The sequence below is a fragment of the Lepus europaeus genome, chromosome 14 (assembly GCF_033115175.1).
Source record: "Lepus europaeus isolate LE1 chromosome 14, mLepTim1.pri, whole genome shotgun sequence".
In the NCBI taxonomy this organism is placed as follows: domain Eukaryota; kingdom Metazoa; phylum Chordata; class Mammalia; order Lagomorpha; family Leporidae; genus Lepus; species Lepus europaeus.
Genome location: NC_084840.1, coordinates 34,162,659 through 34,187,295, shown reverse-complemented (window position 1 = coordinate 34,187,295; position 24,637 = coordinate 34,162,659). Strand labels below are relative to the sequence as shown.

Below are 24,637 nucleotides of genomic sequence, written 5' to 3'. Positions count from 1 at the left end.
ATTGTATTTTGAGATTATATATATTTTGTATAAGTGCCTAGCTTGGCTGGCACCGCGGCTCACTAGGCTAATCCTCTGCCTTGCGGCGCCGGCACACCAGGTTCTAGTCCCGGTCGGGGCGCCAGTTCTGTCCCGGTTGCCCCTCTTCCAGGCCAGCTCTCTGCTGTGGCCAGGGAGTGCAGTGGAGGATGGCCCAAGTCCTTGGGCCCTGCACCCCATGGGAGACCAGGAGAAGCACCTGGCTCCTGCCATCGGATCAGCGCGGTGCGCTGGCCGCGGCGGCCATTGGAGGGTGAACCAACAGCAAAGGAAGACCTTTCTCTCTGTCTCTCTCTCTCTCACTGTCCACTCTGCCTGTCAAAAATACATACATACATACATAAATGAAGTGCCTAGCTTGATACTGCCCCCACAGAGGGACCTTGTGGGGGTAGGTATTTGGCACAGTGGTTAGGGTGACGTCTGGCATACCCACATCCCATATCAGAGTGCCCGGTTCAAGTCTTGGCTCCTCTGCTTCTGACTAATGTGCACCATGGAAGGCAGCAGGCGATGACTCCAGTACTTGCATCCCTGCCACCAAGACTTAATTCCTGGCTCTAGCACAACCCAACCCTGGCTGTTGCGGGCATCTGAAGAGTGAACTAGCAGAAAGAAGAGTATCTCTTCTCTTTACACCTTTCAAATAAAATCAGAGTTAACTTTTTAAAAGTGGGAGAGGGTGATTTTATAAAACTAGAATACATCATCCAAAATGACGAGCATGGTGATGTTAGTTCCAACCTATATAACCCAACGCAGCTGTGTGACCCTCATCTACAGAGGGACAGTGAATCCGAATCCCACTGCTATTTTTTGCTTACTAGAAGTAGTTTCTTTTAGCCCATTTTCACATTCAGAAAGTGAAGATGATTATAGTGCCTACCTCATGGTCATTGTTATATTCAATATGAAGTACTAGCAGTATTTGAAATAACAAATAATTAAGTGGTACTATTATAGGCCCTAAGACCAGCAGGTGGGAACTAAGTTAACAGATTGTGAATGTGAGTGAATTCAAACAATGATGTCCAAAATGTAGGTTGCCCTGTGAAGTCTATGAGTGGCTTTAACCTACTTGGCAGTCCCACTGCATGACCTGGACTCGTAGGTGACTAGGTATGGAAGAACATCGGAAGGTATCTGGGACAACTCAGTTGCAGAAGATGAAACAGCAAAACAGGAGATGGTGAGGACACTGGCCACGGTACCCTGGCTAGAAGTGGTGGACTGGGAAAGGCTTTTGTTCTACATTGCATTTACTGTCACGGAACTTATGAAATCTTATTTTCAGATATTCTGTTTTGACTCTTCAAGTACTTCTGTTATCTTAAGTCATTTTTAAGCAGTCTGACAAGTTGTTTTTAAAAAGATTGTGTTCACATTATATATTAGTTATCTATTATTGTGTAACAAATTATTCCCAAACTTAGCAGCTGAAACACAAGCACTTTTATCTTAGTTTTTGTGGTTCAGTAATCTGGGTTCCTCTTCTCTAAGTGCCTCTGGGTTAAAGTCTCTCATAAGACTACAGGTAGGTTACTAGCCAGGGGCATGGTCTTGTAGAGAGGCTCTACTGGCTGTTGGAATACATAGGTGATCTATTTCCAAGCATCACTGTTGGCAAGATTCATTCTTGCCCCATGAGACCCTCCATAGGGCAGCTCCCTCCTTTCAGAGCCAAGTGAGAATCAATGTGACCACTCAAGGCAAAAGGGAACACGGGATCCCTTTGGAATCTGATCTTGGAAGTAACATGCTTTTAACTTTTATCTAATTCTCTTTGCTAGCAGTGAGTCCCTAGCCCACATGCAAGGGAAGGAAGGGTTCATAAAGTCATGACTACTCAGGAGGAAGGGATCACTGGGGAGACTACCTTAAAGGCTGCCTACCACATCCTGGGTAATTGCTATAAAAATTAAATGACTAGAACTCTAAAATCTTACTGATCAAGGAGAAAACGAAAGGCAACCTGATTAATTGACTGTTTTTTCCTAGTAATCCACACTCACCAGTTTTCATGATCTTTCTTTTTAGGGAAAAAATGCATTTTTTAAAGACCTAACTTCAATTCAGTTATTACCTAGTGGGGAAATGGACCCAAATTTTATATCTGTACGGCAACAGGTAACAGTTACTGGATTTCATTTTTTATTTCTTGGGAAAAAAACAGTAAGAAATCTAGCTGGGCTTTAAAAGGATGACCACTTTCAAGGTATTCCTGAGAGCTGGCTTATCATTAAATTGTTTTCCTTGTTTGATAATGAAAAAAAATTTGGAAAAACCACTATAATTGGAAAGCCAACAATTACTTTGACTTAGGTTTTTGGTTTGTTTTTAAGGAAACATGCTAATAAAACATTGCTGTCTTTTTTCCCATTTTCCAGTTCTTATTGAAAGTTGTTAGTGCAGCTGTCCAGGCCCAACATTCAATTGCAAAGGACAGAGATCACTCGGAAGAGGCAATAAGCACTTCTTTTGAGAAGGACCAAGATTGGCCAGTTCTGGCTGTGGATTTAGCTCATCACCTTCAAGTTAATGAAGATATTGTTAGAAGACATTATGTGGTAGAACTCTACAACTATGGAGTTGACCACTTAGGAGAAGAGGTAATGATGACTCCAGGAATATTAACTGGGCGCAAGGTATAAAAACTGATAGGCCGGCGCCGTGGCTTAACAGGCTAATCCTCCGCCTTGCAGCGCCGGCACACCAGGTTCTAGTCCCGGTTGGGGCGCTGGATTCTATCCCGGTTGCCCCTCTTCCAGGCCAGCTCTCTGCTATGGCCCGGGAAGGCAGTGGAGGATGGCCCAAGTCCTTGGGCCCTGCACCCGCATGGGAGACCAGGAGAAGCACCTGGCTCCTGGCTTCAGATCAGCGAGATGCACTGGCCGCAGCGGCCATTGGAGGGTGACAACGGCAAAAAGGAAGACCTTTCTCTCTGTCTCTCTCTCACTATCCACTCTGCCTGTCAAAAAAAAAAAAAAAAAAACCTGATAGTTGTAGTAAAGAAACCAGTATAAAGTACAACAAAACTTTTTGCTTTTCCTTTTATTGGAACTTCTAGGCACAAAAATACAGAATATTAAAATATAAAATGATAATCAGACAAATTCCTATTGTGCCAAGTCTACTGTATGCACAGGGATATAGCATTAAACACACAAGGTTCCTTTCCCATGGAACTAATAATCTATAACATATAATATATATAATACATATATTATATATAATAATCTAAACTAATAATAATTTGTAGGAGCAAAATGCATGCTAAATTCTGAGTGGTAACTGCTATGAAAAAAAAAAGAAACAGGACCATATGAATAAAAAGAAAGCTGCTACAATAGGGGGTGTTTACAGAATATGACATTAAACTGAACCCCCAGGATAAACAACAGCTCACCACTCAGAAAACTTCAAGAACAGTACTAGAGAGAGAATCAACAAGGATAGAGGCCTTGAGATGGGGACCAGGTTGGTTACTAGATCCAGGAGAAGGGTCAGTATGGATGACCAAACATGAGAGCCTTTCAGAAATTGTGTGGAAAATAGAATTAGAAGATGCGTATTTGATACAAAGATTTTTGAGATTATGTACTTTTTTCATAATACACATTCTTCCCTGAGATTTTTGAAGGCCCCTTATAGTAAGAAAGGAGTAAAGCAGCATGAGGTTGGCAGGGACCAGACAGGAGATCTCCTAGTATATGGTTATTCTAAGTGTATTCAAAAGGCAGTAAAGGTTTTAAACAGTCATGAAAAAAAAAATCTAATGGAATTTTTTTTTAACTGAAAGATTAAAAACACTGAATTGAAGATTTGGGCAATAAGAGAAAAAAATAGCTGATGAGCAGAATTTTGGGTTTAAATACTGTTTGATTTGACTTTTACTTTGATTATATACATGGCCACAGCTCAAAAAAGAACTAGACTTCTTCATTGGCAACCCTTTTCCTATGGTGAGTATAAAGCTGTTGGCCCTCACTATATTTCTCTGTATTCCTATTCTCAGGCCATACTACAAGTCCATGACAAAGAGGTCCTTGCCTCTCAGCTGCTGGTGTTGACTGGGCAAAGACTGGCTTATGCACTCCTCCATACCCAGACAAAAGAGGGAATGGAATTGCTTGCCAGACTTCCACCCACACTCTGTACTTGGCTTAAAACAATGGTAAGTAAAATTAAATGAGCTCAGCAAGAAGGTCACTGGATGTTTTCTTAAATGCATATTTAATAATGGTTATAAAGAAAATCTTAATTCACCTAGTTACAAAGAAAAACATTGTTGTTGGGAAATAATTACTGTGGTAACTCTAAAGTCAGCAACAATCATTGTTTAATTGGATGGAAACCATGAGTTACTTTTGTATCCCCTTTGCAGGACTCCCAGGATCTTCAAAACACTGAAGTGCCAATCACAACAACAGCTAAACTAGTAAATAAAGTAATAGAGCTTTTACCAGAAAAACATGGGCAGTATAGTCTAGCCTTACACCTCATTGAAGCTGTGGAAGCCATATCTATTCCTTCTTTATGACATTTAGCTATTAAAAACAGTAACACAGTTGTGTGACTATAATATGAATTAGTGCATGGCTATTTTACATAGTGAGAGCTGGAATTTTAAGGTATGTGTTTTTCTTTTGTAAACTAAATGAAAATATGTTTAACTTTTAAAAAGTGCCATCCTGGCTAAATTCCACCCCTTTGGTTAATATTGAAGATGAACTATAAAGATGTATCAACTATGCTATAGTTACTGATACAGAGGTTTTACTGTTTATTTTTAATTCAAACACTTAAGTAGTTTTATTGTTAAATTTTGGTATTTAAAATTGGTTATAATTTACAGATTATGTTCCTATTATGAAAGTCTATATTTCATATATAAAATATTGTTATTAAATTTAAATGTGTTTATGTACAGGCTGTATTCGTAAAGTTAGAGAGACATCCCCCTCTCCTTTAATAAATGTTGAGAACATGCTTCTGTTACCGTGCTTAATCCTATACTGGGCTGCCACATGGGAGTTCTGGATGCTGACAGGTTCCTTGCCCAAGGTTCTCTGCTCATCAGAAGACAACAACCTTGCTTGAGGAGGAAAAATGGGTTCAAGATCATCGTATTCATCAGAAGGGACACTAAATAGGACCCCTTAATCTGTTGAACTTGCCAAAATTGAGAATCTGAGATGTAAACAACACAGCAAAATTATAATGTAAGTTAAAATGTACTTTTTTGCCAAGTTGCAAAGTTTTAGACCTATCAGGTAACTGTAAGAATGTATTATCTTGTAAAACTTATGTTAAAAGAGAGTCTAAAAAACTTTTTTCCCTACAGGTGTTTAGAAATGTCTGCTTCTGGAATTTGGAGATGTTATCTGACCTTGAGAACAGTACAGAAAAAATGCTTAGTGTTATTATAGCATTAGCAAACCTACCTCACAGATGAGAGGATAAAATACAACAAATTTTGTACCCTATAGTGCCTACAACAGTCCAAGTGCTAAAACACTTACCGATTAAAACAAAACTAACCAAAATTCTGTAAAAAGTGCTTTGAGCTCCACAAAAACCAAGTGTTTATTATTGTATACCCTTGGAATGTAGCCATACAGTGCAATTATTGTCATTTGTCAGGGATCACAATTGTTATTCATAGTAACTCATTGTGATACAGAAGCTTGTTTCTTCACTTTGTCCTGAGAAGCTAACTGCGCAGAGCAATTGCGCAGAATTGAGGAGTATGTCTTTCAGGGATTATAAAGAGATGTAGAAATTTGAGAAAGACAATGTGAATCCTTTAACTAAAAAGATCACATTTAAAGTAATATTTTTACTGGCAAAAGCTCAATAATTGCTATTTGCGTGACTATCAAAATTTTAAGTCTTGAAAGGTAAATTTTTAAGATGACTTGAATATTTAGGGTGGGGGGCCTGCGAGGCTCATCAAGGCACATATTGTGTATAGTAACAGCATTGGAAAGGGCCTTAAGCTAATCCAACCTCCCAGCTTCTGCTTGGATCTTCAGTACCCCAGACACATTCTATAATTCTTGCAGACATATTTAGCTTTACAGTCTAGTTATCTGTGTCCTAAGGAGATTCGTTCTTTCTGTGATTATTCTAAATACTCTGAAAGTAGTATGAATTTTTAGGAAATTGGTCAAGAAACTTGGAGTTACAGATATTCTTAATGGATTTGAGGATTTAATCTTTATCACTTTATCACCCTTCCAATAAGGGTTACTTATTAAGCATTTTAGATAATAAAACTGGTTAAACTTACTCTGTTGGGACACAAAGTCTCCAAAGTTAGTGTTAAATCTTAAGATAACAAACCTTATAGAATGTTTAAATTGAATTCTGTGTTACATGGTTAAGAAAAGCAGATATTTTAATACTTCTTAAAGGGCTATTAAAATAAACTGGATAGAAAGAAAGAAAAATTAATACATATATGTGCATTCTGTAACAATGAAGATCTACCAATCAAGGAATTAGATGTTACATGGAATAAATGTGTGGCACTTACTGTAGTTACTGATGGGAAGACAAATACCAGTAATGTTTTCCTAGTATTTATACTCCCACCCCCTGCACCCTCTCCATTAAGTCTAATGCACTTTTTTTACTTTGTTAAATATACCGAATGTTGAAGAAAAATGTTCAAATAATCATAACTTCAACATTACAGGTTGTGTTTAGACAGAGCTAATGGGGCCAGGTCAATGAAGACAAAGAGCATATGGCACTAAGCTTCTAAACATTTCATACTTCTACAAAAAAAGTTTCACCTTTGTTACAAAAATTCATCTAAGATCAAAGTAAACATTCTTATATTTAATAAGTTGTAATTTAAAGTCACAGAAAACCAAGATTTAATAAAACTAAGCTTAGGTTGAATGTAACATTCACTTAGAAGTGGCTGTAATCCATTTCATTTATAAGAGACAAGTATTTTTACAGTATACTGTAGCTACAATGGAAGTCCTCTCTACTCCTGACAGGAATGAATTTGCTGGGCTTCTAAAATTTAATTTCTGCTGAGTAGAATTAGTTATCCTTAGATTTTAATCCAATACTGAACTGTTTATAAAATGCTCTATTATCTATTGTAACGTACTGTAAGTAGTGAAATCTTGTATATACTGCTATTTTCTGGATCTGTTTATCATTGTGAACTTATGTATATTAGTGAAATAAATTTTAAGATTTCATGTTTAACATTCATAAATGTAAATATTAAGAGACCTCTTAAATAACAAATTTGGTGATGTTTTTCTTTCTAATATAACCCCCACAACTAGCTGTTGGGAAAAGGCTGTTTTCCCCAGTGGGAAGAATGAGATGACTTTCTTCAGCTCTTAGAGGAAACACACTTCTGCCACTCTCTTCAAAACCATGCTTTTGTGCCACTCAGTATTCACAACTTTTAGCCAACACCAGTCAAGAGTTTACCAGAATGCCTTTATTTTCAGACATCATACTTTACTGAGTCAAAAAGATTTATAAAGTATAAAACATCTTCTGCTTAGCCATATTTGAAGGCAAGCCTATTGTCTATATTCTGAATAAGCTCATTATGGATATATATATATAAATATACACACACACATATATATCTTCCTCCACACAGGTGTATTTCTGCTTATGTATATACATTATTCTTTAGTTACAGAAACTAAAGTTAGTATACTGTACTTTTATACTTCTGATGCAATTCTTATCCTCAAATTACTCTTACCCAACATTCAGATAATGAATCTATCTTTTTAATATTGTAAACAGTCCATCTAAGTTCCCAATCAGTACCATCAGAAGAAAGCTATTAATACCCGACTAATATTTTCCATTAACCACTTCTGCACATCGGGGACAAAGTATATCTGAAGACTCAGATGTATACTTCCAACAACGAGGGCATTTTTCTTTTGTAGTGGGCATGACAATTACTTTATATGAAGACTCTTCATGAATATCACCACCTATGAAAAGAAAGATACATGAAGCTAATTAGCAAAAATTCAGTGTTCCCACTGAAAATGTTCTGACAAAAGGAAATAAAAATGTCTCCACTATTAATACTCTTAGTTTAGTTTTTTTTTTTTTTATCAGTCTTATATCTAACATTTCGGGGCCAGCGCTGTGGCGCAGTCAGTTAACGCCCTGGCCGGAAGCGCCGACATCCCATATGGGTGCTGGTTCTACTCCCGGCTGCTCCTCTTCCCATCCAGCTCTCCACTATGGCCTGGGATAGCAGTGGAAGATGGTCCAAGTCCTTGGGCCCCTGCACCCACATGGGGGACCCAGAATAAGCTCCTGGCTTCGGATCAGCACAGCTCCAGCCGTTGCGGCCATCTGGGGAGTGAATCAGCGGATAGAAGACCTCTCTGTCACTATCACTCTCTGTAACTCTTTCAAATAAATAAATTAAAAAAAAAAATTTAACATTTTGGAAAGTGAATTAAACCAGAATTTTTACCATCTGGTCACTGTTGCTAATCTAGAACTTTAAACTGATGCCTATAAATCAGCTGGCACCTCAAAGGTATTATGAAAAACACAAGCAGCTTGTTACTTTGTGTTAGTGCTGTTTCATTTCCATTTCCATCCCAGAGGATGGATCTGGTTGACAGTCCACTATAAGAAAATGCTCTACAAAACAGGCAGCAGAGAATAACCAAAACAACAAATAGCCACATTTCAGGATGAGTGACCAAGGAAGAACCCCAGAACTTGGTAAGAGAATAACAGAAACCCTGTAGGACATGGAAATCTGGAAGGCAATATAGAACAAAACCAACCAGCAACTGACACAGCCTGGGAGAATCCTCACCGCAGAAGTATAAACGGGACAGTCTTCAACAGAACCTGATTACACAAATGCCTTGTGCAGGTGATCCTAGCTACAGGAGAAACCCACAATCATCAATGACCATGAGCCCAGTAAAGAGAGCTGCATAGATAGCTCATGGTTGTTTTGAATCAGAGGAGGAATTCACATTATATCCCTATAAATTCACAGCACTGGCTGTGGTAGGCAGCATCCTAAGAGGAAGCACTGTTGGAATTCATGCTACCTTAGGGGACAGAAGTTTTCATACACCCCCATCACTGGGACGTGCACTCTACCACATTAGCAAAAAACAAAAATGCACCTCAATCCACCTAAACCCAGTGGACCAACAGTGACCAACCTCAGCATTCTATACAGTGCTCTGCACTGCACGGGACAGGGGGGTGCAGGATGACATGGAGATGCTGCCCCTGGGACCCTAGAAGTAGAGGCACTTTGCCTTCTCAGACTTAAGATGCATTACAACAAATTCCTACCCCTTAGCACCTGGATATCACCCACAGCCATGGAACTCCAAGTCAGGGGTCCCATGACCCCAGTCTGGTCTACCACTGCTTTGGACTCTGTACATGTCGGGTCCTCTCCCAGTGCCACTGCCACTCCTGGGGTTCCAACCTCTCTCATAGGTGACAGCAGGGGGTCCATATACCAGGCCTGCTTCCAGGCTTGCTCCCAAGACTCCGGCCCTTCCCCTGGGCAGTGCCTAGGGGACTGCTTTCCAGGAATCAGAAACCCTGCTGGGCCCCAGGAGTGTTCTAATCCCTGCTGCCACAACCATCAACTATAGCATCCAACTAGAACTAAGACATATCTTCAGGAGGATGCCTTCAGTCTACGAAAGCCACCCTTTAAAAGCAATAGAAACCATCAATCCACCAGTGTGTAAATGTTAACATAGGGACAGGAAAAATATGAAAAAACAAAGCAATATGACATCCCAAAAGGAACACAATAATCCTTTAGTAACAGACTCCAAATAAATTGATGAAATGCCTCCAAAAAATTTTGAAAGAATGTTTTATAAGGATACTCAAAGAGATACGAACAGAGACAGCTAAGTAAAATTAGGAAATCAATACATGTTAAAAATGAGAAATGGAACAAAGAGATTCTGAAAACGCCATACAAATCTTAGAAATTAAGGAACTCAGAAAATAAGAATACAATTGAAGGCCTACTACGACTATATTTTTCGAGAAAGAATATTAGAATTTAAAGACAACTTTTTTGAAACGCCAGTGAAATAAAAAAAAAAAATTATACTAATAAAACTTTCGAGATTCAATGATTAAAGTCCTTGTCTCTTCCATTGAGAAACTATTTCTTGTTCATACTATTTGCTGAACTCTTTTAGTGTAGGGTTAGCTTTACGATCATTAAGTAAACTGAAAATAGATCTTTGTAAAAATTACGAGTGGAAATGGAAGAGGGAGGAAGAAGGGTTGGGGCGTGGGCAGGAGGGAGGATAGGGTGGGAAGTATCACTATGTTCTGAAATCTATATATGAAATACATGAAAGTTGTATAAAATTTTTTAAAAATTTACAAATATTTATATTAAACCAACTTTTTTTTTTTTTTTTTGACAGGCAGAGTGGGCAGTGAGAGAGACAGAAAGAAAGGTCTTCCTTTGCCGTTGGTTCACCCTCCAATGCCCGCCGTGGCTGGTGCGCTGCGGCCGGCGCACCGCACTGATCCGAAGCCAGGAGCCAGGTGCTTCTCCTGGTCTCCCATGGGGTGCAGGGCCCAAGCACTTGGGCCATCCTCCACTGCACTCCCTGGCCACAGCAGAGAGCTGGCCTGGAAGAGGGGCAACCGGGACAGAATCCGGTGCCCCGACTGAGACTAGAACCCAGTGTGCCGGCGCCGCAAGGCGGAGGATTAGCCTATTGAGCCACGGCACCAGCCAAACCAACGGTTTTTTAAAAATTAGTTTTTAAAAATGCTTATGAGATACTATGAGAATGAGTTCAATAAAACTTCCTTAAACTCTCATTAAGAATAGCTAAATATGGGTGGACATTGTGGTCCAGTAGGGTAAGCCATGGCTTGGGATGCCTGGGATCGAATCCTGACTCTTCATTTCTTTAAATAAATTCATTTATTTAAGGTTTATTTATCTGAAAGGCAGAATTACAGAGAGAGATGGAGGGAAGCAGAGAGAGTTTCCATCCACTGGTTGGTTCACTCCCCTGAATGGCTACAATGGCCATGGCTAGGCCACACTGAAGCCAGAAGCCTGGAACTCCTTTCAGGTATACCAAACCAGTGCTCATATGGGAAGCAGGTGACACGAGGCACAGCTTAACTTAATGAGCCACAACTCTGGCTCCTGACTCTGCTTCTAATACAGCTTCCTGCTGATCCATCTTGGGAAGCAGATGATGGCTCAGGTGCTTGGGCTCCTCCCACTAACATGGGAGACCCGCATGGAGTTTTGGGCTCCTGGCTTCAGCCTTGCCAGCCCCTGCTATTGCAGGCATTTAAGGAGTTCTAGTGAATGGAACGTCTATCTTATACTCTCCCTCCACTCCCCCACCCCTGCCTCCACCCTTCTCTCTTGGCAACTCTGCCTTTCAAATAAATTAAAATTTTAATTTAGTGTCTATGTTAATAGGAAATTTTAGAATCAACAATGGAGACGGGTGGGGTGGGTTAGTACTGGATCAAAGGAGAGGAATATTTCATATACGATGACATTTATTCAAAGGACAGGAAGTAAACCTCCCTCCATCTTTTAGTCCTAGCTTTCATTTCCAAAGATCATCAATTGGGAAACTTTTGAAAGCTGGCTTAGAAATTTGCAAGAGTTTACACTGTTTTTTATGAAAAGATGGACTCTAGCTATCACTTGTCTTTTTTTTTCCAGTTTTTTTATTTAGTAAATACAAATTTCCAAAGTACAGTTTATGGATTACAATGGCTTTTCCCCCCAATAACTTCCCTCCCACCCGCAACACTCCCATCTCCTGCTCCCTCTCCCATTCCATTCATATTAAGATTCATTTTCAATTATCTTTATATACAGAAGATCAATTCAGTATATACTAAGTAAAGATTTCATCAGTTTGCACCCACACAGAAACACAAAGTGTAAAATACTGTTTCAGTACTAGTTATAGCATTACTTCACATTGGACAACACATTAAGGACAGATCCCACATGAGAAGTAAGTACACAGTGACTCCTGTTGTTGACTGAACAATTTGACACTCTTGTTTATGGCATCAGTAATCTCCCTAGGCTCTAGTCATGAGTTGCCAAGGCTATGGAAGCCTTTTGAGTTCGCCGACTTCGATCTTATTCTGACAGGGTCATAGTCAAAGTGGAAGTTCTCTCCTCCCTTCAGAGAAAGGTACCTCCTTTGATGGCCCCATTCTTTCCACTGGGATCTCACTCACAGAGATCTTTCATTTAGGTCTTTTTTTTTTCCCCCCAGAGTGTCTTGGCTTTCCATGCCTAAAATACTTTCATGGGCTCTTCAGCCATGTCCGAATGCCTTAAGGGCTGATTCTGAGGTCAGAGTGCTATTTAGGACATCTGTCATTCTATGAGTCTGCTGTGTATCCCACTTCCCATGTTGGATCGTTCTCTCCCTTTTTTATTCTATCAGTTAGTATTAGCAGACACTAGTCTTGTTTGTGTGAGCCCTTTGACTCTTAGACCTATCAGCGTGATCAATTGTGAACTGAAATTGATCACTTGGACTAGTGAGATGGCATTGGTACATGCCACCTTGATGGGATTGTATTGGAATCCCCTGGCACGTTTCTAACTCCACCATTTGGGGCAAGTCTGCTAGAGCATGTCCCAAATTGTACATCTCCTCCCTCTCTTATTCCCACTCTTATATTTAACAGGGATCACTTTTCAGTATAACCTGTCTTTAGAATAAATCCTGTCCACTAGAAGTTGGAGGTGACCTGTAATTATTAGGTTCTGCAGAGACTACTTGTTCATTTCAATTGCTTCTTACCTTCTAAATTGATTAGGAATGTCCCATTAAGCTCAATTACATCGGTACTTTTCTCTCGTGGTTCCTGAGCCAGTAAAGTTGTCTGAGAAGCCATCATTAGTTCATTCAATTGAGAGGTGCTAGAAGTCTCCTCAGCTTGTAGCATCTAGAAGTAAACATGTGAAAGTTAATGTTTAAATTTTTATTCTAGACTGAGCTTATAAAAATAGACACTGGGGCTGGTTCATGGATACAAGATTAAGACTCTGCCTACAGTGCCAACATCCCTTATGGGTGCTGGCTCAAGTCCCAGCTGCTCCACTTCCAATCCAACTCCCTGTTAATGTGCCTGGGAAAGCAGAAGATAGCCTAAGCACTTGGGCCCCTGCACCTACCCGGAAGAAGCTCCCAGCTCCTGGCTTTGGCCTGGCCCAGCCCTAGCCTTTGCAGCCATATAGCGAATGAGCCAGAGGACGGAAGAGCGAAGTCTCTATGTTTTCTCTCTCTCTCTCCCTCCCCCCTTCTATCTCTGCCTTTCAAATAAATCTTTTCTAAATAAAAATAAACACCATAAGTTCTTATGTCTAGCAAGGAACCTTTTGGTAGCATTACATTGTGAACTAATATCAAATACATTGATTCTTGTTACTATGTAAGGTTTTTACTAAAACATCATCAATAGTATTCATTGAGAATATATGCTTATCTTCACTTGGTTAAACACTATGTGTCTCATTTCTCATTTTTGTTACAAAAAATTCTATATGGTGTTTATAAACCCATCTTACAAATGAGGAAACAGGCAAAGAGGTTAACTTGCCCAAGTTTCTCAATCAGTAAGTGGTAGAATTGCAACTCAAGTCTAGATTTATCAGCTTCAAAAAAATTCTGTAAAAATCTTCCTACATCGAGCAGGGGATGGCATTGTGGCATAGTGAGTAAGGCCACCACCTGTGACACCAGCATCCCACATAGGCACTGGTTTGAGTCCCAGCTGCTTCACTTCTGATGCAGCTCCCTGCTAATGGCCTGGCAAAAGCAGTGGAAGATGGCCCAGTATTTAGGCAACCTGCCACCCACGTGGGAGATGCAGATGATTCAGCCTGGCCCAGCCCTGGCCATTGCAGCCATCTAAGGAGTACATCAGCAGATGGAAGATATCTCTATCTCTCTCTCTCTCCACACCCACACACATACACTCTGACTTTCAAATAAATCAATGAAAGAAAATAAAGTACTATCTAAAGACTTACCGTTAGCAATGTAGACCAAAGGTGGCAATCTGAATACAAAGAACCTTTCTGAAGTACACTAAATTTGGATGTTTGATACACTCAATATGTTTCATTGTAATTTTGATTTTCAAAATGAGTATGTAAGCTATGCAGACATTCCTTTAAAAAAGAAAGCCTGGCACAGGTGTTTGTCACAAGTGGTTAAGTTGCCACTTGGCGTGCCAGCATCCCATATCAGAATGCTTGGTTCGAGTCTGAGCTCATTCACTTCCAATCCAACTTCCTATTGATGGGTACCCTAGGACAGAAGATCATGGGAAACCCAGAGTGAATTCTGGGCTCCTGGCTTTGGCCTGACCCAACCCTGTCTGTTGTAGGCGTTTGGGGAATGAATTAGTAGTTGGAAGATCTCTGTATCTACTTTTCAAATAAAATGAAAATAAATATTAAAAATATGTTGAAAAGTCCACAAGAAAACAAGAGACTCAAATTAGGCTTTAACAAGTTCATGTATTTAGTAACTGGCAAAACCAGTATTCTATCTGATAGCTATTTAACATGATTCTTAGAAAAAATAAATTTTAAGGTTTGGAATGTCCCCAAATATTTTTTTCAATATATATGATCCAAAACATGTTACATTCTTTTTAGCTTATTAAAAGATTGAAGTCAAAATTAATGTAATTATGTAGGAAAAGAGATCAGGACTACACTGTGTAGCCTTAGCTAGGTCACAGCTTCAGCGGTCCTCAGGCTCATTGTGTGTAACATGTAGGAGTCTGGGCTTCGCAACTTCTCCATTTTCAAATGGTGAACCTCTTACGTCTTCTTATTCTCTATTACTAACAATCTCATACCTACTAGATGTTTCAAACTTCAACTCTTACTTACATTATTAAAAAGTTAAATTGAGGGAGCAGGCATTTGGCCTTATAGTTAAAATGCCAACTGAAATCCTTATATCTCACATTGGAGTCCCTGAGTTCAAGTCCAAGCTCTGCTCCTGGTTCTGACTGCATGAATGAGTACCCTGGAAGGCAGCAGTGATGGCTCAAGTAGTTGGGTACTGAAATGGGAGATCTAAACTGGAGTCCCAGCTCCCAGTTTCAGCCTGGCCCAGTCTGGGCTGTTGTGAACATCTGAGAAGTGGTTTTGTATGTAGGAATTCTTTGTGTCTCAAATAAAATTTAAAATTTTTATTTATTAGGTGGGAGGAACAAAGTGAGACAGCTTCAATCTGTTGGTTTACTTCCCCAAAGCCCTCAATAGCCACAGCGGGGCTAGAACAAGGTCAGAAACCAGAAACTTAACGCAGAATTTCCAGATAGATGGCAGAAACACCAAGTACCTGAACCATTACCTATGACCCCTTAAGGTATCACCAGGAAGGTTTAATTGGAAACAGAGTAGACTTAAACCAGGTTCTCTAATGTAGGATGCAGGCATTTGACAGTGGCATCTTAACCAATGTGCAAAATGCCCACCATCCTAATAAGTAAAAATTAAAAATATTTTTCAACAAACTGTCATGATTACTTTTCAGAAAATTGGTACCAGTAAAACTTTTAAAAAATGTATTCATTTAGGCTGTCACTGTGGCATAGTGGATAAAGCTGCCATCTGCAGTGCCAGCATCCCATATGGGCACTCCTTCAAGTCCTGGCTGCTCCACTTCTGATCCATCTCTCTGCTAATCTCCTGGGGAAAGCAGAGGAAGATAGCCCAAGTACTTTGGTCCCTGTACTCACATGGAGACCTGGAAGAAGCTCCTGGCTTGTGGCTTCACCTTGGCCCAATCCACAATGGTCATTGTGGCCATTTGGGGAGTGAATCAGCTGGTGGAAGATCTCTCTCTGTGCTTCTAACTCTCTAACATTGCCTTTCAAGTAAATAAGTAAATCTTTAAAAAAAAAAAAAAATCGCCAATTGTCTTAAAAATTTAGACTAAACAGAAATCTCAAGTCAGTATGTTAAACTATAAACCAATGGCCAGTTGATCTCTATTTTTTTTTTTTTTTTTTTTTTGACAGGTAGAGTGGATAGTGAGAGAGAGACAGAGAGAAAGGTCTTCCTCTTGCCGTTGGTTCACGCTCCAATGGCCGCTGCGGCCAGCGCATCGCGCTGATCCGAAGCCAGGAGCCAGGTGCTTCTCCTGGTCTCCCATACGGGTGCAGGGCCCAGGGACTTGGGCCATCCTCCAGTGCACTCCCGGGCCATAGCAGAGAGCTGGCCTGGAAGAGGGGCAACCGGGATAGAATCCAGTGCCCCAACCAGGACTAGAACCCGGTGTGCTGGCGCCACAAGGCAGAGGATTAACCTGTTAAGCCACGGCGCTGGCCCAATTGATCTCTATTATTTCTACTCTATTCAAGTAGAAAATTCTAGGTCTGACACTGTGGCGCAGCAGGTTAAGCTGCTGTCCACAGTGCTGGCATCCCATATGGGCCCCAGTTCGAGTCCCACAACTCCTTTCAGGTGGCCTGGGAAAGCAGCAAAAGATGGCCCAAGTATATGGGCTCCTGCACCTATGTGGGAGTCCCAGAAAAAGCTCCTGACTCCTGGCTTCGGATCAGCCCGGCTCTGGCTGTTACAGCCATTTGGGGCACGAACCAGTAGATGGAAGATCTCTTGTGTCTCTCCCTCCCTGTCTCTAACTCTGCCTTTCAAATACATAAATAATTCTTAAAAAAAAAATGCAATAGAAATAGAGTGAATGCTTTGACCCACATAATTTGCTATAGTCAGCAACTTTTTTCAAGATCTCACAAAATTAGAGATGGCAATCTGTTTGGGTTTGTTGTGAAGGACAAAATTCTCAGAAAACTAGAGCCTTTTTACAAAACCCCTAATTTTTGTGTATTCTACTACTGCCGTCAGACGCATGGGTCACCTATCTTCTAAACAGTACTGAGGCCTTCATGTGCCTAAAAAGTAACATGTAAATGTTACATATGCTGAGTACATAGCTTACAAAATAAAGAAAAGGGTGCACAGGAAACAGAAAAAAAATTAGACATTTTTAGACAATAATAAATTTCAGGTGAAGCAGGATAATTTTAAAACCATTTCAAAAGGTACAAACTGCTGCATACCTCTATTATCTCAAAAAGCAAGCCAGGCTCTATCACAATGATCACCTCATACTCGGCTGCATTTTTGCCAGGGATACTTCCAAGAAAGGAATCTCGCATTGCACATGCACTCTCTACTGCTTCCTCCAAGCCAGGCTTCTTCCAGATAGAACTTGTACTTATCCACCCAGTACGAAACACACTCTTGGGTTCTTTAAAAACAAAAAGAAAAAGAAAATTCAATTACACATTTCCTCAGCTGAATATAAAACTCTAACCATTAAATATTTACCATTAATCAGAAATAGGAATTGTTATTTACAGTAGTCATGTGCGAAAATGCTAGTTATTTATAAAACATTTATTTCAGCACTGAGAAATATTTGTTATGTTTCAACAAGATAAAATACACAGTAATATATCAAAGAAAAAATGTTTAGGAAAATAAAATAGAAATATAATATTAGCAGTCATTGCCTATAGGTAAAGAATATAACTGACTTCTCCCTTTTCTTCTATTGTTCCTAATTTTCTTATACAGTCTAATACAATCAGAAGGGGAAATTATCATGAAGTCATTAAAAGGCAGTATATTTTGTTTTAATAAAACCCTAAAATATATCTTGGAACCTTTTTAAAGACATTTAAGAAAAAGTGGTTTCTCAACATTGTCATTTGGCTTGAAGGCCATTCTGAAATTCATCTTGCCTTGCACAGATAGGTGAAGAAACTACAAAATAACAGGACACATCATGTCACAGAGCACACACAAAGTAGATAAAAACAGCAGTTGTGCTCTCATTAGGGCTATTTCTCACTTAAAGAAATAATTAACTATTCCTTACCTTTAATGTAGGGTATGTGTTGGAATACCTCTTCAGCCAAGTGAGGAAGAATTGGAGCAAAAGAGCGAACTATTACATCCAAAATTTTAGCTAATGCAGTCTGACAGGAGCGCCGTTTGGGATCATTTTCATCTTCACAATAAAGTCTGAATAAAAACAGATTGACAACAGGATAGGATCTGCCTCAAGTTTGAGTTTGTTCTTACTGTTTTTAGGCTATGGCTCTAAATCATCTTCTAATCAGATAATAATGTATTCTTTCATTCAGTCTTTCAAAAAAGATTTATTTATTTAAAAGAGTTACATGGTGTGGGAAAGGAAAGAAAGCTATCAATCTTTGGTTCACTCCCCACATAGCTGAAACAGCCAGGGCTGAACTCGGCTGAGGCTTCTTCCAGGTCTCCCCATGTAGGTGGCAGGGGCCCAAGTACTTGGGCCATCTTCCACTGCTTTCGTAGGCCATTAGCAAGGAGGTGGATCAGAAGTGGTACAGCCAGGACTCAACCCAGCACAGGTGGGTGGCAGGCTCTACCCGCTACAACACAATGCTGGTCACCATATAGTTTATCGCTTATCCTACAAGTGCATACACTTCTTCAAAAAGACTCTCTCTGTTCTAACTATGTCCAACTCTGGTCTTCAACAGATGACAGACTCTAGACTTCTGAGCTACAGAACAACTAATAAGTTAGTTGATGGTATTTAAAAAGCAACTTCCCAATCCATTCTATGCTATTAATGTCTTAAGGAAAGGAATGGGAGTTATAATCCTCATATGAAAGGTTACTGAGGTGCTGATGGATTGTGGCTGACCCCTCAAATTGGACTGACTGCTATAAAGACAGCACTGTCAGCGAGGTGGAAGATGATAGCAGCTGAGTATGACACTCTAGTGACTACCTGAACAGATACCAATTTAAAAGCCTATTCACGTACCAAGTCACCTTCACAAGAGCTACAGAAGCCATGCAAGAGACCACAGCACTTGTTTTTAACATAGTAAAAGACACAATGAAGAAAGGAGGCAAAGATTTGCCTGCATCACCACTCCCCCATCTCCAAGCAGCAGTATAAAGAGCTATATCACCTCCAACTTCAAAAAGACACAGCAGATTGAGCTGAGTCCTTAGGCTTGATTCCAGTGCCAGGCTACTGCAATAAAATTCAGTCAACACTTGCATCCTCCGGTCTGCTTTAACAAAAACCAGCAGGAAAATAAAGCTAGGCATCAGCAGCAACATAAAGATAGGCAGCAGGCCTATTAAAGGCGGCTCTGTACAGTGATCTGCCCTCAAGGAGATCCAACAGGCCAGTCCACTGCAGCGGCTTTCAATGTGGAAAGCCAGGGCTTCAGCAGAAGTCAGCTTATGAAGAGCACTGGCAGCTCTGCCAGCCAAGAGTAGGATCACCGGAAATGGAACTGCCCTGGAGTCAAAAGACTTCAGGTCAGAGCAACAGACCTTGCTGGCTCTAAGGTGAAAAGCCCTTCACTCGGCCCAGCTTTCAAGGTGACCACTGCTGCCGAGGGGACGGCCAAGTAGAGTCAGTGACATTGAAGGCAGAACTGTAAATTTCCTGTTAGAGATGCCACTTGCCTTTACCTGGCCAGCTCTCCTCCCAGGCCAGCTAGGAAATGGAAGTCAAGGTGCCTTCCCCTAGGAGGTTCACACCTCCCTTAGGATGTACCCCGTGAAAGAGATAAGTAAGTCTGGGCCTCATAACTGACAAGGCCTTAAAGCCCACCAGATTATTATCAAGCCCTTCTGTCAGTTTCTATTTGCCTCTCAACCAGAAAACTTAGTCTTGGCTTAGATAGCATCTTTCTTAGGTGCTAGTAATGACTCTTTTGTTCTAGACCCTATCTAGCCCATCTGGGGCCTCATTCCTTTAATTATAGCCTCTACTCTAACATCAATGGCTCTACTCCCCACCTGTGTATATTGATGGTCTTTTCCCTAACTCAATGTTGTATGATTGTTCAGGATTTTCTCCATAGACAAACACCTCTAACCGCCTAAGATGAGTGGCTTTTCTCCCGGTCTTGGCTGGGATCAGCTTTAAACCATGTCCATCAAACTGTCCTCACAAGGGTCCAGAGACCACCCTCATTTCCTCTCCTCAATGAAATCCTCTCATCACCTGGTTAATGCCACTTTTAGGATCATCGGTTGCTATTCTCACCATTTTATACTACAGTGTCTGTTTAATGTTTACAGCTTAAGTGTTTACAGCAGGTGATAATGGAACGAACCAAGGCCTTCAGCAACCAGGCGGTCAACCAAATGCTGCTACAGGGATATACTCGGCTCCCCACCCAGGAGACAGCGGCTTGAGACATCGCCCCATGCCAGCGAAGAGTACCTCGTCGCCCCATGCCAGCTGGAAGTAGCTCTAAACACAGATCATCGTCCCTCCATCCCTCCTGGACTTTTGGGACTAATGTAATCCCATACAACTCCTACTTTATAAAAAACAAAAGGGGGGAATGTTGGGAAAATGGTGCAGTCTTAACTATGGCGCGATCTATACCCTGACACCATTCTAGGCTCTAGCCCCCCGCTGCCATTGCTGGAAGCCAGGTGGCCACATGGCCCAACCACTGGTGTCAGCCCCACCCCCACCCTGATGGGATTCACTGCTCCCACTTCCTGCCTGTCCCCTGGCAAAGTTTTAAAAGGACCTGTTCCTGAACACATGGCTCTCTCTTTCTCTCCATCTCCCGACCTCTCTCTCTCTCTTACGCTCTCCTTTTCCCTCTTCGTCTCTTCCCTCCAGTCTTTCGGGTTTCCCGATAAACTCTTTCCCTTAAGAAAAAAAAAAAAAATTCAGTCAACAGGGCCCCATTGTCCCTACCCCATGCCCATACCTACAAACCAAATATTTGGACTCTCCACAGCCAGATGGCAAGGGGGACCTACCTCTGCCAAACAGTGGAGAAAGACTCCAGAAGCTGGAGAACAGGACAAGAGAGGAAGCTTAGAACCTTACATTGAAGTTCAGAGCCAGGTCATCGCTTTGAGCCCTACTGCTTGACCAAACCCAGAGGCCTCTACCCCCAGGCCAGTTCTTGCTGATAGAGGACTTATCCCATCATCAGAGGCCTGCACTCCATTAGGATAAACTTGTTTCAGCAAATATCACCACCAGCTTCAAGTGGGCCTGATGTGCATCCCTGAGACTTTGCAGGCCTGGTGACAGTGGGACCCAGATGTGACAAAGCTTAGTGCGAATTTGGGTGGCCAACAGGCTACCTTCATCATTCCTCCACCAATCTTGGACAGATATCAAGGAACCACAGGACTGTATCTCTGGACTCAGTGCTGAGCTGACGAAGCTCAAAAATGGGAAGATCCTATGTGTTTCTGTACCTGGGCCAGCAGCAAATGGAGCATCTAAACTTGCCCCCATAACAGGCAGAGACCTGCACCTTGGTGAGATGGACTTGTTTCTGCATGTACTACAGTCAGCATCAGAGGGCCTGAAGCACACACCCAAGATTGCAGAGTCTAGTGACAGAGATTCAGGTGTGTTTCACTTAAGTGCCTGTCTACGCACCTGAGGGGCTGATTCTCTTCTCCCTCTTTCATACTTGGGCAGAGAACAAGTAAATTCCACAGGACTTCAGTGGGACTTAATGCCCAACAATGAAAAGATCCTTATGGCCACTCTCCTCAGGCTAGTGCCTGCAGACAATGACTCTGGACCTTCTGTTATCAAGCAATGTTCTGAGGGCCCAGTTTATCAGTCTTGTATGTCAGCAAGCATCACCAGTGACTGGAGCACTCCTGGGATATAAGCCCACCTCAGCAGCAGAAAACCATAACAGAATGGGTCTACCCCAGCCCCAGAAAGAGGCTTGTACGATCAAACTGCTCCTTGTAGACACTTTTCTAGTTCATTCTCAACAAATATATCAACTATGAATTTGGAACAAATTCTTTGGAACTTGGAAACAGGCAAAACACACCAACAGCAAAAATGTGGCAAACTTTGACTTAAGATGTCATCTAGCACAGAATCAGCAGGAATATCCACAGGCTCAGAGAAAACAGAGCACTTAGAATTTCTGTCAAGATAGATACATCCAAAGTCCAGATGACATCATACACCAAGTATCAAGAACTTCCAGGGATCTATGACCTCACCCAACAAACAAAATAAGGTGCCAGGAAACAACCATCTAGGAATTCCAACTTTCAAATGTGTACATGAAGATTTCAAAATACCTGCTGTAAGGAAACTCAGTGAACTCCAAGAGAAAATGGAAATAATTTAATGCTCTAAGTCAGAGACTTGACAAAGAGATGGAAGTAATAAAAGAAAAATCAATTTCTTTAACTGAAGAGTACACTAAACAAAATTTAAAAAACAACAGTCTGTATCAATAGCAGAACATTTCAAACAGAAGAATCAGTAAGCTCAAAGACAGATTTGAAAATACAAAACTGAAGGAAAAAAGAGAATTAAGAGAAATGAAAAGCAGCTTACAGAAACATTGGAATAGCATGAAAAGAGCAAATATCTGAGTAGTTGGGGTTTAAGAAGGACCTAAGGACACCAAAGAGGTAAAAACATACTGTAAGAGATAGTAAAACACTTCCTACCCTAGAGAAAGATATAATTATCAAGGTACAAGAAGGTCAAAGCACCAATCAAATTCAATCCAATCAAGCATAACCCAAGATAAATTGTAATCAAGCTTACCAAGATTAAAGATAAAGGGAACATTCTCAAAATTGCAGAAGAAAAGAAACAATATCTAAAGGTCTAAATCAACCAGGCTTCAGACTCAGTAAAACCAAATGGGCCAGAAAGGAAAAGGATAGACCTCTTTCTCTGCCTCTCCTTCTCTGTGTAACTCTGACTTTCAAATAAATAAAATCTTAAAAAAAAAAAAAAAAAAGGAAATAATTACCTGCCAAGAATGCTATACCCTACAAAACTATCCTTTAGAAATGAGGAGAGATAGACATTTCCAGATAATTAAGCTGAGAGAACTTATCACTACCAGACCTGTCTAAAGAGAAATACTAAAGAGAGTTTTTCAAGCTGAAAGAGACACACTAACGAATAAGAAGAAAATAAGAGAAAGTAGAAAACTTACTGGTAAAAGCAACCATACAAATTCAGAATGCTGTAATACTGTAAACATGGGACATAAATAACTCATATCTTCAGTATGAAGATTAGAGAACAAAAGTGAAAATTATTATAGAGACAGGAAATACAGAAAGTAGTAAAATGAGAAATCAAAAACTCAAAATATGGGGTAGAATGGAGTGCAAGTGTAGAGTCCTTTCTTTGTATATCTCTTTTTTCTTTTCCTATCTTTATAGTCAATGTTCAGTGGCCATCATTTCAAAATAAGCTGATATGACCAAAATAAGCCTCAAAATAATAAAAATCTATAAAAGGTTTACTAAAATTAATAAAGAATAAAAACACAAACCTAGAGAAAATCACTTAACCACAAAGAAAGATTATGAGAGAGACAGGGAAAGAAAAGGAGCTACAATAAAACTAGACAATAGGGACAGGCTGGGGCCGGCGCTGTGGTGCAGCGGGTTAAAGCCCTGGCCTGAAGTGCCAGCATCCCATATGGGCACCGGTTCGAGACCTGGCTGCTCCACTTCCAATCCAGCTCTCTGCTATGGCCTGGGAAAGCAGCAGAGGATGGTCCAAGTCCTTGGGCCCATGCAACCGCGGAGGAGACCTGGAAGAAGCTCCTGGCTTCAGATCGGCGCAGCTCCGGCTGTTCCGGCCAATTGGGGAGTGAACCATTGGATGGAAGACATCTCTCTCTCTCACACTCTGTTCCTCTCCTCTCTCTGTATAACTCTGATGTTCAAATAAATAACTATTTTTTTAAAAATAGGGACAGGCATTTGGTGGAGCAGTTAAGACGCTGGTTGGGCTGTCTTTATCCCGTATCAGCTCTGCTACCATTTTCAACTTCCTGCTACCATGCACTCTGGATGTCAGGAGGTGACAGCTCAAGTAGTCAGGTTGATGCCAGCCACAAGGGAGATCCAGACTGAGTTCCAGTCTCCTGGTTTTGGCTTGACTAAACCTAGGCTGTTGTAGACATTGGGGGAGTGAACCAGTGAATGGAAGGTATTTCCTTCTTCCTCCTTTCTGTCTTTGCTCCTCAAATAAAATGAATATTTAAAGATTACAGAAGATAAGAAATGGCAACGATGTAGAAAAAAGGGGAAACTATTGATGGTTATGTAAATTAGCACAACCATTTATGGAGGCTCCTCAAAAAGCCAAAAATAGAACTACCATATGATCCACAATCCTATCACTAGGTATATATTCAAGATAAATGAAATCACAGTCAAAAAGACAACTGCACTCCCATATTTACTGCAACACTATTCTCAACATCCAATAAATAGAAACAACCTAAATGCCCATTAACTGATGAACAGATACAGAAAATGTACACACACAGAGAATGGAACACTATTCAGCTATATAAAAGGATCAAATATTGTCATCTGCAGCAACAGGGATGGAACTGGAGGTCATCATATTGAGTGAAGTAAGTCAAGCACAGAAAGATAAAATGGGATAATCTCACTCACATAGAATATAAAAAAAGTCATAGGATTTAAGAGTACAAT

General features: G+C 40.7%; 2 protein-coding genes across 3 annotated transcripts in view; one reads left to right on the top strand and one right to left on the bottom strand.

Moving 5' to 3' along the window:
* Window positions 1–7,407, top strand: part of RAB3GAP2 (RAB3 GTPase activating non-catalytic protein subunit 2) — a 117,312-nt gene extending 109,905 nt beyond the window's left edge. For both annotated transcript variants that reach the window (XM_062210372.1, XM_062210371.1), the window contains exons 32-35: window positions 2,077–2,166; window positions 2,427–2,648; window positions 4,055–4,213; window positions 4,424–7,407. In XM_062210372.1, coding sequence (XP_062066356.1) covers window positions 2,077–2,166; window positions 2,427–2,648; window positions 4,055–4,213; window positions 4,424–4,579 — 627 coding nt within the window. In that variant the 3' untranslated portion in view covers window positions 4,580–7,407. The remainder of the gene's footprint in view (window positions 1–2,076; window positions 2,167–2,426; window positions 2,649–4,054; window positions 4,214–4,423) is intronic.
* An 86-nt stretch (window positions 7,408–7,493) lies between these two features.
* Window positions 7,494–24,637, bottom strand: part of IARS2 (isoleucyl-tRNA synthetase 2, mitochondrial) — a 77,064-nt gene continuing 59,920 nt past the window's right edge. Inside the window, exons 20-23 of the mRNA XM_062210373.1 lie at window positions 18,009–18,154; window positions 17,185–17,375; window positions 12,879–13,023; window positions 7,494–8,030 (exon numbers count right to left, since the gene is read on the bottom strand). Of these exons, the coding sequence (XP_062066357.1) occupies window positions 7,885–8,030; window positions 12,879–13,023; window positions 17,185–17,375; window positions 18,009–18,154 (628 nt within the window). The 3' untranslated portion in view covers window positions 7,494–7,884. The remainder of the gene's footprint in view (window positions 8,031–12,878; window positions 13,024–17,184; window positions 17,376–18,008; window positions 18,155–24,637) is intronic.